The 14402-nt window shown below is 37.9% G+C and overlaps 1 protein-coding gene across 1 annotated transcript; it reads left to right on the top strand.

The window, feature by feature from the left end:
• The first annotated feature begins 314 nt into the window (after window positions 1-314).
• Window positions 315-2780, top strand: LOC146937130 (Tetratricopeptide repeat (TPR)-like superfamily protein). The gene is made up of 2 exons (XM_085751588.1): window positions 315-1751; window positions 2542-2780. Exon 1 carries the CDS (start codon window positions 425-427, stop codon window positions 1679-1681), a length of 1257 nt encoding a protein of 418 aa, XP_085607714.1. The 5' UTR covers window positions 315-424; the 3' UTR covers window positions 1682-1751; window positions 2542-2780.
• The last annotated feature ends 11622 nt before the right edge of the window (window positions 2781-14402 follow it).

The following is a 14402-nucleotide window of genomic DNA, read 5'->3' as shown; positions in this document are numbered from 1 at the left end:
AAATCCATTTTGCTAAAAAAATCATTTTTAGCCTCAAAATGAAAATCTATTTCAAGTAGCTTTTCCAAAATCCATTTTTTTCTTAATGCAAGGAACTCAAGTGGAAGTGTTTCAAATCTAAAAAAATGATTTTTATGATAGTAGACAAACAGAAATAGCTTTAGATTTTTTTAAAAATCTCTAAAAAAAATCTCTAGATTCTTTTAACTCAAAATCTATTTTTTTTAAAGCTGAAACAAACGCACCCAATATTATATCTTATCTAAATGAAATGTCAATTACAATATTGTACGTGCAATTTCCTCTAAAAACAATAGTAAAAAGAGATGGATTGTAAACATCATTTTGATTGATATTCAAATAACAAAAACTTTTTGTTAATCCTAACCCATGTCATTGTTCTGAAATTGAATTTGTGACATTCATGACACACATGAAACGGTTCAACACTTTGCTTCAAATGAGTGAGAACAAATTGGTTTATGTCCCCATAGCTCAGTTTCACAATAACAACAACAACCTTAAACAACAAAAACCAAACCAAACCCTTAAAAATTATCTTGAATGCAACAACCACACCAAGGTTCTTCTATTCTTTAGAACCTTGTTAAGAGAAAAATCACCAACTTTCAACTCCATTGATAGCTTTTCTTTTTTGTATACCCTTAAAGCCTGCATTAACAAAAACCATTCCTATATTCAAGGAAAACAATTGCATGCCCTCATCATAAAATTTGGATATGAATCCATAATTCAACTCCAAACATCCCTTTTGAAAGTGTATGCTGAAGGTGGTAACTTATTTGATGCACACCAAGTGTTTGATGAAATACCCAAAAAGAATATTATATGTTGGACGTCTTTGATTTCGGCTTATGTTGAAAATCATAAATCGAATAAAGGTTTGGATTTGTTTAGGCTGATGCTGATGAACAATGTGGAGCCTGATCAAATTGTTTTGACGACTGCTCTCTCTGCTTGTGCGGATACTGGGGGACTCGAAATGGGTGAATGGATTCATGATTTCGTTCGGCGTAAACAAGGGATGAAAATTGATTTGTGTTTGAATAATGCTCTCATAAATATGTACGCTAAGTGTGGTGATATTGTAAATGCAAGGAAGTTGTTTGATAACACAAGAAACAAAGATGTCACGACTTGGACTTCTATGATTGTTGGGCATGCAGTACATGGTCAAGCTCATGAAGCTCTTCAACTTTTCTCAGAAATGAACTTTAATGTATCCCCGAACGATGTAACGTTCATTGGAGTTTTAATGGCTTGCAGCCATGCAGGGTTGGTCGAGGAAGGGAAACGCCATTTTCAAAGTATGACCAACGATTATGGTATAGAACCAAGAGAGCCTCATTTTGGCTGCATGGTGGACCTCTTATGCCGAAGCGGCCATCTGAGAGAAGCCTATGACTTCATTATGGAGATGTCGGGGCCTCCAAATGCGGTCATGTGGCGAACCTTACTGGGGGCATGTAGCCTCCATGGTGATTTAGAGCTAGCTACCGAAGTTCGGGATAAGTTGATCAACTTGGACCCTGGCTATGTTGGTGACAGTGTTGCTTTGTCGAATATTTATGCGGATAAAGAAATGTGGGATAAGAAGATTATTATTAGGAATCAGATTAAACAGTCTAAAGCTCATGGATTCAGCTCAATTGAAGTATGAGGTTTGGTTATTTAATTTGGAACTTCAAATGATAATCTTCTTCTAATGGCCAACTAAACGTTGTTTGAAGGTACAAGAAAAATTCCAGAATGCTGTTTAGTTTGTTTTTCCTTTTCTATTCCGCCCCGTCCGATATTTAATTGTTAAGAAACTCAGAATAGAAACAACTCAATGACATTCCAACAATAAAAGTGGTACAAACTTATATCTCATAGATCACTCCAAGTTGTAACTGTTTCCAACTGTAAATCGGTAGAATTCAGTCTGTTACACTCAGTTTAAAGAATAAATTTTCAATTTTCAATTTTTTTAAAAACTCAGTATCCGGCTCGATAAGTGACTAATCTGGGGGACCAAGCCGTCCAAATCCTACACCACAAGGCCGTTTCCATTTTTTATTTTTTATTAATGTTTGATACTAAAGCAGGCTAAAAATATTACATTTATCTGATGGTGTTTTTATTGAATATTTGCTGATAGAACAAGCTCCATATTAAATATTTCCTATGGATGACTTCATTTCGTTGTAGGCATATCATGCACTTGTGATTTCTTTTATTTTATTTATGTTAAAAGTGTATACTTCATGATGTTGATCATCTGAACTTAGTGATAGATATATTCAGTCTTGTGCTATATTTTCTTTGAATTTCACGCTGTCGATGCTGGAATTTTTCCAATCAAGTCTTGCATTCCAAAAGCTTGATAATGAACCTCAAATTCAACAGAGGTAGATGCACATTTCTTTTGACATGTCAGGATAAACTTCTTTAGGTCCGCGATTAAGCCAACTTAAGTCAACAAACCAAGATTGGCTTATGCATAATATAGTTACTGATTCATATGATACTAATATGCAGATAACACGAATAATGGCGATCAAGGAGGCTTATTTGTGGCATGTATAACAAAATATTAATTTGTCCACGTAATGAAAATGTTAGGGATTATTTGGGTTTTATTTTTGTCGGAGATTAGATTGGTCGCACGAAAATTGTGAAGGACCAAAATAGATCTTCATTGAAATCAAAATATGTTACTTTTGATTTTGACCATCATCTTTGGAGGCTTAATAATATTCCTTGCTTTGTTGCTCTAACTTAGCTTGACTCTCTTGTTGTTTTGGATTTTGTTGTAATTGTAACTTGGTACTCTTAATAAGTTCTTTTCGGCACATCTTGTGCTAGAAGGACTTATTCTTGGTTGGTATTATATTTTATTTTGACATTTAAAAAAAAAATTGGGAAGAATCAAAAACATTGATCACATCAGTGATTAAGAATCACGATCATTGATTAAATATTCATATTTTTCTAATATGATATTTTTTAGGGTAATATGAAATATTTATATTAGGCTAAAATTGCATGGACGATCTAATGATTGTCTTTTCGACTAAAATATCAAACGGTTAAAATTTTAAAAGTTATTGAGGTCTTTGGTGGATCACCTACAATGTTGATCCACCCAAGACATTGGTTTTAAAAGCTAACGAAAAATGATTTATTTGACTAACAAAAAAAGCATTAACGAACTTAAATGTACCAACAATTAGGGGGACCAAAATAAAAACAAAGAATAAGTTAAAGGTCCAAATATACAATTTATCGTTATATTTATGATCTGCAAATTGATTTTGTTTTGAGAAGAAACTTTTTTATTAGTAAATGAATAAATGAATATGCTTTATGATTTGAGCTTTAATGAGTTTTAAACAGAACCAAGGAATAGAATGTGTTCAGATAAAAAATTACCATAAGACATTTTATCGTGGAATTAAATGCTATGCCTCAATAAAAAAAAATTAATTGGGTTAATTTGACCGTAATTTATGGTCCTATGGAATGCCATAAGTGTTGGAATTAAATGATATGCCTCAATAAAAAAAAAAAAAAATTGACTTATAACCAAAAAAAAAAAAAAACTTGACCAAAAATAAATTGGTGGTGAATGATGCCTCAATTGCCAATAGGTGATATACGGTGTTAGAGTTTTTTTTTTTTTTAATAAAAGATGCTTATAGCATTTCATTAATAATAATAATAATAGATAGTAACCAATAATAATAATAATAATCTCTCAAAAAATAATAATAATAATAATAGTAATAGATTCAACACAATGTGAGATAACATAATAAATATTGGGACTAGCTAAAGAAGTGGCTTCTCTTGCTAAAGCATCAGCCGTCTCATTTGTTTGTCGCCGAGTAAACTCAACCCTTGAATTTGTGAAAGAAGTGGACAACAACTCTCGACACGCTCCAATGATACTTCCAAAATTTGTGACATCCGTCTTACAGGAATGGAACGCATCTCTCGTGATCTTGGAATCAAGCTCGAAGTCGATATTATCAAATTGCATATCTGTCATCCATTGGAGAGCATGATAGAGTCCCAAGGCTTCACCTATTGCTACCGGATAAATGTGACCAAACTGCTGCACCTTTGCTCCAAACTGCTGCACCTTTGCTAACACAAAAGTCCCCAACTCATCCCGAACACAGATGTCAATACCTGTTCGCTGAAATTGGTCTGAGAAAGTTGTGTCTACATTGCACTTAAACCTTTCGGTACTAGGTGGCTGCCACTGCGGGATAGCAGGCCAGGTTTGATGATGTTACGTTGCAGCTGTACAGGCTGCTGCACAGGATCAGTTTGGGACTGTTGCGGCTGTAGGGACTGCTGCACAGGTCCGGTTTGAGAATGTTGCAGCTGTACTGGCCCATTGCACAGGTCTGTTTTGAGTCTGTTGCAGCTGTACAGACTGCTGCACAGACACGGCAAAATGCATCTGCTGAATGCCCGCATGCAGTGACACATCTGGCTGCGGCAAATTTGCTTCTTGCTAATCATCCGGTAAGTGTATAGCTCTGTCAACAACCTGTGCGCTATTCTCCATTACATCTTCCCATATTTTAAGGTTCCGATGCTTCCACAAACTCCAACAAATAGCGGCAAAACGCTGTTGAATATTCATAGGTGAATTTTGAAGCAAATAGAAAATTGGGTTAACAGCAGAATCCGAATTCATGGTAGCGTTTTGGAAATCCTGCCAAATTCCAACTGAATTCCAAACCTGAATAGCAAGTGGACACTCAAACAAAAGGTGAATGAGATCCTCATAATTGTAATTACAGCTTGCACAATTCGTCGGACACGACACCCCCTTGTCTTGTAATCAAACTCTTGTGGGCAAACATCCCCTACACATACGCCAAACCAAATGCTTAACCTTTGGTGGAATCTTGAGATGCCAAATGTCTCGCCAATTACCCAGACGATGAAGGTGGGAAACATCAACCATTTCTTCAACACAAAGACGATAAACGCTACACACCGTATAACAACTGTTCCTCTCCGCTTTCCAAATAAGACGATCATTCTGAAATTGTTCAAACAATAGCGTGTTCAAAATGTCAGCAATGTCATTACTAAACATTTGCCTAATAAGAGGCGCATTCCAAACCTTATCATACTCAGACAGTAAACTATGAACTTTAAAATCACGTACATGGTAACCTCCCGCTATATTACCGTCAATACTCTCACCATTAGACAACCATGGTGTATCAAGAATTGGAACTGTTGTACCAGAACCAATACTCCATCTCGCTCCACCACGCACGATAAAGCGGGCATGCAAAATATTGCGCCACACATAACTCGGGTTGTGATCGATGGTGGCAGTAAGATAGGATTTAGTCGGAAAATACCGAGCCTTGAAAATGCGGGAAACAAGAGATTGTGGGCCTGTAAGGAATTTCAAACCTTGCTTTCCCAACATCGCAAGATTAAAAGCAGAGAGATCCTTGAAACCAAGACCACCATGATTTTTGTGCATCGAAAGCTTCTCCCAACTCAACCAATTTATACCCTGTGTGTAGTACGACCATGACCCCACCAAAACGAGTTCATCATTCTTTCGATGGTAGTGATCAGTGCCGTTGGTAAATGAAAGAGACTCGTGACATATGAAGGAATGGCTTGGAGAACCAACTTAATCATAACTTCTCATAACTTCCCGACCTGCTTTAGAAAGACACTTACTGCTCCGAGAATTAACCCTTTGCCACACACGATCCTTGATATAAGCAAAAGTGGTTGTCCTATCTCGACCGATCATGGATGTCATACCTAAATACTTCCCGATGCCCAAAACAGCTCGGACTGCCAAAATGTTGGTGATGTTATTCTTCAGATCATCTGTCACGTTCCTACTGTAGAAAATCTCAGACTTCGGTAAACTAATAGCTTGGCCAGACGCCACCTCATAAACATTAAGAATAAACCTTAGCAAATAAACTTTTTTTTTCCTTCTGATAATAGAATTGCAAATAAACCTTAGCAAATAAACCAAGCTATTGAGTTCAAGGTTAGCTAGCTTTATTGAGGACGAATCGTTTGATAGAACTTAAGTTTGATTCCTAAGTAGAACAATTATTGATCAAACTATCCTTACCTGATCACAACTGTACTCTAGATTTCACATCTTTCCTCTGGGAAGCGGAGGGTTAATGCAACAAAAAAAAAAACCTTAGTGAATAAAAATAGTTCCGAAAACATGCGGTGATAATATTATTAATTTTTTTTTGCCAAAATGTTCTGTAGAAAAAATATATTAGAATTTTTTAAATTTGAAACTTGTTCAAAAAATAAATAATTTTTTTTTTGAAGAAGCAAAAATGGAATTTATAAACAAAACAGTGGCTCTTTTTAGCACAAGGTGTACTAAAAAGACCACCCCAAAGTACAAACAGTCAGGTAATAATTACAACATAAAGGTCAGTCGATACCCAAGCAAAGCAACGGGTCCGACCACCATCTCTGAGAATCATACACAAAAGTGGCTCTGTTAGCTTTCAACCACCAATAAAAATTAAATTTAACTTTTTCAATAAGCTCTCTACTTGTAGCTTGGACATTATTAAATATCATGTTATTACGAGCATTCCAAATTGTCCAAATGCACAGAAGCCATATAAGCTGAAGAAAATCTCGACGAGTCCTGGAATGACCTATGCAATGAATAAACTGAATAAAATGATCATGTATATTATGCGGATCAACTCTGGAAACACCAATCCAAGACCTGGTATGCTGCCATAAGGAACCGAACATATCGCAATGAATGAAAAGACGAGATGTTGGTTCATCAAAGCCACACCCCGCCACGCACCTAGCAGCCTCGACCTGAAGAATGCCACGCCAGACAAGGTTATTTTTTGTTGGCAACCTGTCACGCAGCAATCTCCAAGCAAGGATAGAAAACTTTAGGAGCACCTGTCTATGCTAAATCAGATCTCCCATGACATCAACTAAAGGAGAATTTTGAGTAGTTAAAATTTGATAAGCATCACGCACTGTATAGCCCCGCTCAATGTCGAGGTTCCACTGCCACCTGTCAAAAACATCATGCTGCATAACAAAATTGTTAAAGTAAATGCGTACACTCCACTACCATCTCCTCCTCTCACACCCACAACCTTCTCCTCCACCTCCACGCCGCGCCCCTTTCCTCCCACCCTAAAGCAAACATTTCTCCCACCGTACTCGACTTATTTGTCGTCAATTCAAAAAGGCAGCTAAACCTCGTACGCAAAGGAACATCACCTATACAACCAAAAAAGTGTATTTGTTCCATTCCTGACACTTCTCGACACCCTCTCTGTAAACCAACCTCCCTCTTCAACACCTACGTCATCCCTAATCTTCGCTATTTCCCTCCACCAAGAAGATACACTCCGGCCCCCAACCTCCAACCTTCCGTCCTCCTCGCCATACCTCGCCACCAACTGTTGGAACAAAATGTGTTTAACAATGAACCTTAAAGAGTTTTGATGATAACAAGGTATTAAAAATTCTAAATTGGACTAGCTAATATTTGTTTAAGTGTACAGGACCACAGTTAAAAAGTTACATCATTAATTGGTTCTGAATGAGCAAATAAAGAGCAAAAGAAGATGAAGCTTAGACGATTCTGAAGGCAATACGCTCTTGAAAGTAAAAGTGCTCCTGAAGTCAAGCTGCTCCTGAAGAATAGTGCTCCTGAAGACAAGAGGTCCAGAAGCCACATCATCAGAAGCCACATCATCAAAAGCTGCATCATCAGAAGCTGAAGAAGGTGCACCATCAGAAGCTGCAGAAGCTGCTTCATCAGAAGCTGCACCATCAGAAGCTGAAGAAGCTGCACCATCAGAAGCTGCAGAAGCTGCTTCATCAGAAGCTGCATCATCAGAAGCTGCCTCATCAGAAGTCATTTCACCAGAAGCTGAAGATCAACTGGATTTGCAGAAGATTCAAAGATTGAAGAATCTACATTGCAAAAGCTGTCTATTGGATTCGAAAACACAGCAGAAAATTAGTGGAACATTGCAACGGTCATTTCAAAGGTGTTTGAAGGCATGTGCTTGCAATTTGGACGAAAGCGTTGACATTGTACTTTGTACGAATTGTACAACCACGTTCTCCACTACTCTGTTTTGTGTCCACGCTACAAGACAAGAAAACAGCTTCAGAATACGGCTTCGCCTGCAAAGATGTTCCTTTGGATAAGGAATGGATTTCAAATTTGTTCTTCATAGGACAACAACCAAATCAGGCAAAATATCATTGGTGAGAGATCAAGCTTCAACAACGACTCTTTGGTGTGCTGGCAATTTCACAACGTCTCTTTCACACCTCTATATAAAGAAGTGAAGACTTAGAGTTTTGGTAATGCAAGAACGTTGAACGAAAGACTCACAACATTTTTTACAAGTGCCAAACCTCTGCTGAAATTGTTCTGCATTCACTTAGAATTTCTGTGTCTCAAAGTCATATCTTAGAAATTCTTAAGTCCATTGAGTCTGTATCTGATTTATATTGTGAGCACCTCTGATTGTATATCAAGTGTTCAACCTTAAACAATTTTCTGTGTAATTTTGTTTAGTTAGGAAGTCTCTTGCAGTTGTGCTTGAGCAGGAAGTCTCTTGATTGTGTTCTTGAGCAAAGGAAGTCTCTAGCTTGTGTGCTTGAGCAAAGGAAGTCTCTTGCTTGTGTGCTTGAGCAATTGTAATCAGATATTACTCTTAGTGAAATCTCCATGGAAGTGCAAGGGGGACTGGACTACTTCCGGATTGTGGAAGGAACCAGTATAATTGCTTTGTGTCGTTCTGTTATACCCTAATTTTGGACCTAAAAATACTAGTCAATTTTTCTTTTCTTGCATTACAAGCTATTTGAACCATCTCTGATCAGTTGCATCTTTCTCTGCATTTTATTTCAATTTTATTTGCAAAATTCACATGCAGGGGCATTTTAGTCATTTCCTATGTCAAGTGTCTCTCAGTCTTTCAAAATTTTGTTTTAAGTCCTTTCAAGTAGTGTGAATAAGTCTCTGTTTCATTCTATGTCAAAATCCATTTTTAAAATTGCATTTGAAGCCATTTTGAGCCAGTTTTGCCCCTAGGGGCATTTTGGTCATTTCAAGTGTCAAGTCACTGTTTAAATCCTAAAAATTGTCTCTGAGTCTTTTAATTTTGCTTGTATGAGTCTTTGATTTAATCCCTTGTTAAAAACCCATTTTAAGATTCGTATCTGAGTCATTTACAGTCGTTTTAGCCCCAGGGGCATTTTGGTCATTTCACACGAAATTTCGGCAGAGAGGTACTTTAAAGTACCTCATTTAGGCCATTGGTTCGTTTTAGTCCGTTTTGTCAGTTTTAATCGTTTCACTTTACGTTCAGTCAAATTATCATTTTTTATTTTCAATTTTATTTTTAGTTTTTTTTAAAAAAAAGTCCAAAGTGTCCAAAATTGCGTTTCAATCCCTTAAGTCACCTTATTTGTTTTTAGGTCCTTTTTCTTTATTCGTTTTTTAAGTCAAACTTTTTAAATCTTTTGGTCAAATTACACTTTAGTCCAGGTTTCTTAACAATTTTGCAGGTTAGTCCCTCAAAGTCCAGAAATTGCACAAAGGTCCTTAAGCAAATTTTCAGTCCAGTTCGAATTAGTTACAAATCCAGAACAGGTGGCAAGCTTTCATTGGCCACCAAGGCCACATGGCTCCCTATAAAAGGAGCATTCACTGCAATGTGTCAGAATCACCATTCACAATTTGCCAACACATCAAACACGCAGAAACAGAATTTCTCTTTCTCTCTCTTTTCTGTTACGATCAAAACCTCCAAAAAACTCAAGAACACCGAAGAACACAAACCCTAATTTCTATCAATGGCGATGAATTTGAAGCAGTTCTCAGAGATTCATTGAAGAATCTTCATCATCGAACCCTTTCTTCTGCAATTCGAAGCTCAAGTTCATCACCTAGGTGACAAACCTGAACGATCACAGAAAGCGAGGCATCAAGAGTGAAAAGAAGAGAAGATCGAAGTGAATTCTGAACCAGTGAAGCAGAAAGAGAAAGAATAACTGATTTATTTTCAGTTCAAGACTTACCAGAAGCTTCGCAGGATCTAATTGTTCGAATCTCCAAACAAAATCAGGTAAACACACAATTCCTTCTCGTTCTTGCTTCAAATCATCATCGAAGGATTAAAAGTGAAGTTAAACGGTGAATCGAAGTAAAAACTTCGAAAAGATTCGAAAAAGTGAAAACGAAACCCTAATTTCAAAAAGCATGAAGGTTCACCGTTCGTTCTTCAATTTAAAGCATGAATTCATCATCAGCATGTAAATTAAGCCAGGATAGGGTTAGGTTTCAAAGAAATCAGAAGAAATTTTCGAAACCCTAAGTCATAGATGCAAGTGTAGATCTGTGTGAATCCATGCTTAGTTTTGAAAAATTAGTGTCAGAATCGTAAAGAGGAGATCAAGACGAGCACAACGGTGTGTTTTGTTTTAGAAAAAGTCTCAGGTACGGCGGCGCCACCGGCGAGCCACCGTACCTGCACAATTGTGCTCGTCGGAGAAGACGACGGAACTCTAGAGAGAGGTGAGAGCTTCTCACTCTAGTTTTGAGAGAAGAGAGAGAAGGAGAAGTGAGAAGTGGCCTTGGACCGGTCTTTTAGCCTTTTAAAGGAGTGTGAACCAGACCGGTTCACCTGAACCAGTCTGGTTCATTCCTGAACCATGTGCTAGCCACCGTCTGATCTAGGTTAGAATGATCTGGATCAATCCAACGCCCCAGGTGCGTTTGGGTGATCCAAGATCCATCCATCGTTGGGCCTGGACCTTTTGTTCTGCGCAGACCATACCTCCTTGCTTTCTTTCTTGCTATTTCTTGTGTTGTACTTTGTATTTGCACCCCCCAAGCATGCTTAAAAGGTTTTAGAAAATCTTAGAAAAATTTATAGAATCTTCTTAGTATTTTTGTGATGTTCTTGTGTTGTTTTTACACTGAAAAAGCTGGATAAAAAAAATATAGATTTTTTTTTAGGATTAGTTCTTGGATTTTATGTTAAAAAGTGGTGAAAATTGTTTCAATCTTTGTTTCTAATTCTTGATATACACTTGTGATGCATGGTATGTGTTCCTCTAACTTCTTAACCACTGTTTGAACATGATTTTGGTACTTGTGTGTGAAATTTAGTTAGTTGCTTAACCTACAAGTTAGTTGTATAGTTAAATAATGTAAATATGCCCCAAATTTGTTTTAAAATGCCAAGTAAATCATGTAGCCTTAATTTCCATTCCAAGACTTTATTATAAACCTTTTAAAATGTAATTGGAATGTGAGAATTATAGGTCACTTGGTTCTTGCATTTTATGAATAAATTTTAGCTATATTTGCACTCTTTTGCCTTTATTTTCTATCCTTTATGTCCTAGTACTTCTCTTGCTTTATTTCCTTTGATATTGCCCTATGCTACTAACCTTTCCATTTCATGTTTCATATTCATCATAAGCATTCCCACTTCATCTTCTTCTTCATCTAGTTTCTTGCATTTTAGGTTTCAATTTCATGCCAAGTGTAAAATGTAAATACTTAGAGGTTTTGTAATATTTTACCTTCATGCAATTTTAATTTCTTGGCAAAGAGGCCATAGAATGTATCTAGGGTATGATGTAAAGGACAATGGACTCTAATGATGTACACCGACACAAGCACCGACACATGCACACACATCACTAAGTAGCTAGAATATGCATGTTTAGATGTATGTTTAGGATTGTATGTTTAGATGAATGCCTAGGACTTATACTTAGAAAAAACCAATTTTCCAAACAAATGTGAACAACTTCACTCAAACCTTTTCCAAATAAACCTTGGGATCCAATATCCCATTGTTTTTTCTTTTCCATTTTTCTTAATCAAATTTCAATGAAAATAATCATACTTAGACCATATTTTGCAAATGACTAATCAAACCCCACTTTTTCTTAATCTCATGCCCTTGAGGCCTCTTTCTATTCTTCAAACTCCATTTTCAAACTTAAAATCAACCAACAAAAACAAAAACATTTTTGAGAGAGAACTACGGTGGATTTGATCCCTTAAACGGGTACGTAGGCAAGGAACAAAATTCCTTCAATTCAACTAAAATAAAAATCCAAAAACATTCTTCTCCCTCCAATTCTTCATTTAGTAACTCTTAGGTTTAATAACATCCTTTCAAATAGCATTTAAAAATAAAAGCGCGCGCGTAGAAATTAAAGACGGTTCCTATAGGATACTATAGTCGTTATGGGTGCCTAACACCTTCCCGTAGCGAAAACAACTCCCGGACCTCGATTCTCAAGGGTTTTGCTTACTTTTTCCCTTCCCAAGAAAAAAATAAGATATCACCGGTTTAAAAGGTTCAAACGTAATCAATGTTTGACACCCGAAAACCAAGATAAAACGGCTGGCGACTTCACTGGGGACATTCGAGAGTTACGCCTAGTCTTTATTTCCACGCTTGCGCTTGTATTTTTACTTGCTTCTTTTACCTGCTTTCCTATGTGAATAAATGTTTAAATTCTTGCAAACGTGTGGGGTGAGAATATCAAAAGTCCTGCACCCGGGCTGAGTGAACTTAGGATTTAGGAGGGATATAATCGACAATTCATTCCGGGGGTTGCCTCGTGTTTTGGATTATGCGATCAATCCCACATAGCTGAGGCATTTTGGGGGTGATGTTGTCGGCGCGGGTTGTCGCGTTTAGGCACTTTGCTTCTAATTGTTCTATGACGCTATGAACCGTAGATAACCAAACCCATCCATGGCCATTTTCTAGGACGTAGTGCGGAGGCTAAACCGAGTGTCGTCTCGAGTTTTAGTCGTCACGCGATACTACACTCAAGTTAGACCTTCCACGTATAATCATGGAGCGAGAGTTGTCTCGTGACACCGTGAGATACGTCGGAGAGGTTGCAACTTGGGAACCTTCTTAGAACCCGGTTACTATTATCCTAAAACCCTAGTTTCACCGGACACCGTGTCCACCCATGACTCCTCGACTTTGAACTTCAAACCCACCATGTTTTCTCCGAACTTGAACATAATCATGCATTCATGCATACATGCATACATGCATAAACCTTTTATCATTGCATTGTTATCGAAGGGCTTAGACAAGTTGAATTTGTAAACATTGTAGGCATGAAGATGACTAAGTCCTACAAGTTCAAGGAAGTGGATTTGGCTAGTTTGAGGGATTTGGCACTCAAGATTGAGGATCCGACTGGTTTCCGACGCCGTTACGGGGCTTTACTTCCTATTCTCCATACTAATGTGGATGAGAAGCTTGTGCACACTCTAGTGCAATTCTATGATCCGGGGTATCGGTGCTTCACTTTTCCAGACTTTCAGTTGGTGCCTACTCTAGAGGCTTATTCTTCCTTGACGGGTCTATCTATTGCTAAGGGGATACCTTTCTCAGGACCTGAAGATCCTCTTCCTCCATTGGTTATTGCTAAAGATCTCTATCTCAAGACCACCGATGTCTCCAAGAATCTTGTCACTAAGGCACGTATCTGAGGGTTCACTTCAGAGTATCTTCTTGGGAAAGCCAACCTCAATACCACTTGTCAGGACACTCTTGAGGCTATTCTTGCACTTCTCATCTATGGGCTTATTCTCTTCCCGAATCTTGATGGCTTCGTGGACATGAATGCTATTATGATCTTCCACTCCAAGAATCTGGTTCCTACTTTGCTAGCTGACACATACCATGCTATTCACGATCGTTCCAGCAAAGGTCGTGGATACATTCTTTGTTGTGTGCCTCTTCTCTATAGGTGGTTTATTTCGCACCTTCCGCAGTCTTTCCACGACAATCCGAGGAATTGGTCTATTTCACAGAGGATTATGGCTCTCACTCCTAATGAAGTGGTTTGGCTCACTCCCGCTTCTAGGGTCAAGGAAATCATCTTTGGTGGTGGAAAGTTTCTTAATGTACCTCTTCTTGGTACCCGGGGTGGAATCAACTATAACCCGGAGCTTGCTTTGCGACAATTTGGTTTCCCGATGAAAGATAAACCCATCAATCTTGCTACAGCTCCTTACTTCTTTCACTACTCCAATACTCCCACCGGAATTAGAGAAGATTTCATGCAAGCTTGGACTAAACTTCGGAAGAAAGAGGTGAAGCATATGGGTGTAAGGTCCGGTATCGCTCATAAGGCCTATACACAGTGGGTGATAAACCGAGCTGAGGAGGCTGGTACGCCTTACCCCTCTATGAGATATGTGTCTGCATCTATTCCTACCATGCCTTTGCCTCTACTCCCACCTACCCATGAGATGTATCAGGAGCATCTAGCTATGGAGAGTCGGGAGAAGCATTAGTGGAGAGCTA

Source organism: Medicago sativa, chromosome 3 (genome assembly GCF_051527215.1).
Source record: "Medicago sativa cultivar Bolivia chromosome 3, Bolivia_mono, whole genome shotgun sequence".
Lineage (NCBI taxonomy): Eukaryota > Viridiplantae > Streptophyta > Magnoliopsida > Fabales > Fabaceae > Medicago > Medicago sativa.
The sequence above is the reverse complement of the archived record's forward strand: the minus strand, read 5'-3'. Positions and strand labels throughout refer to the sequence as shown.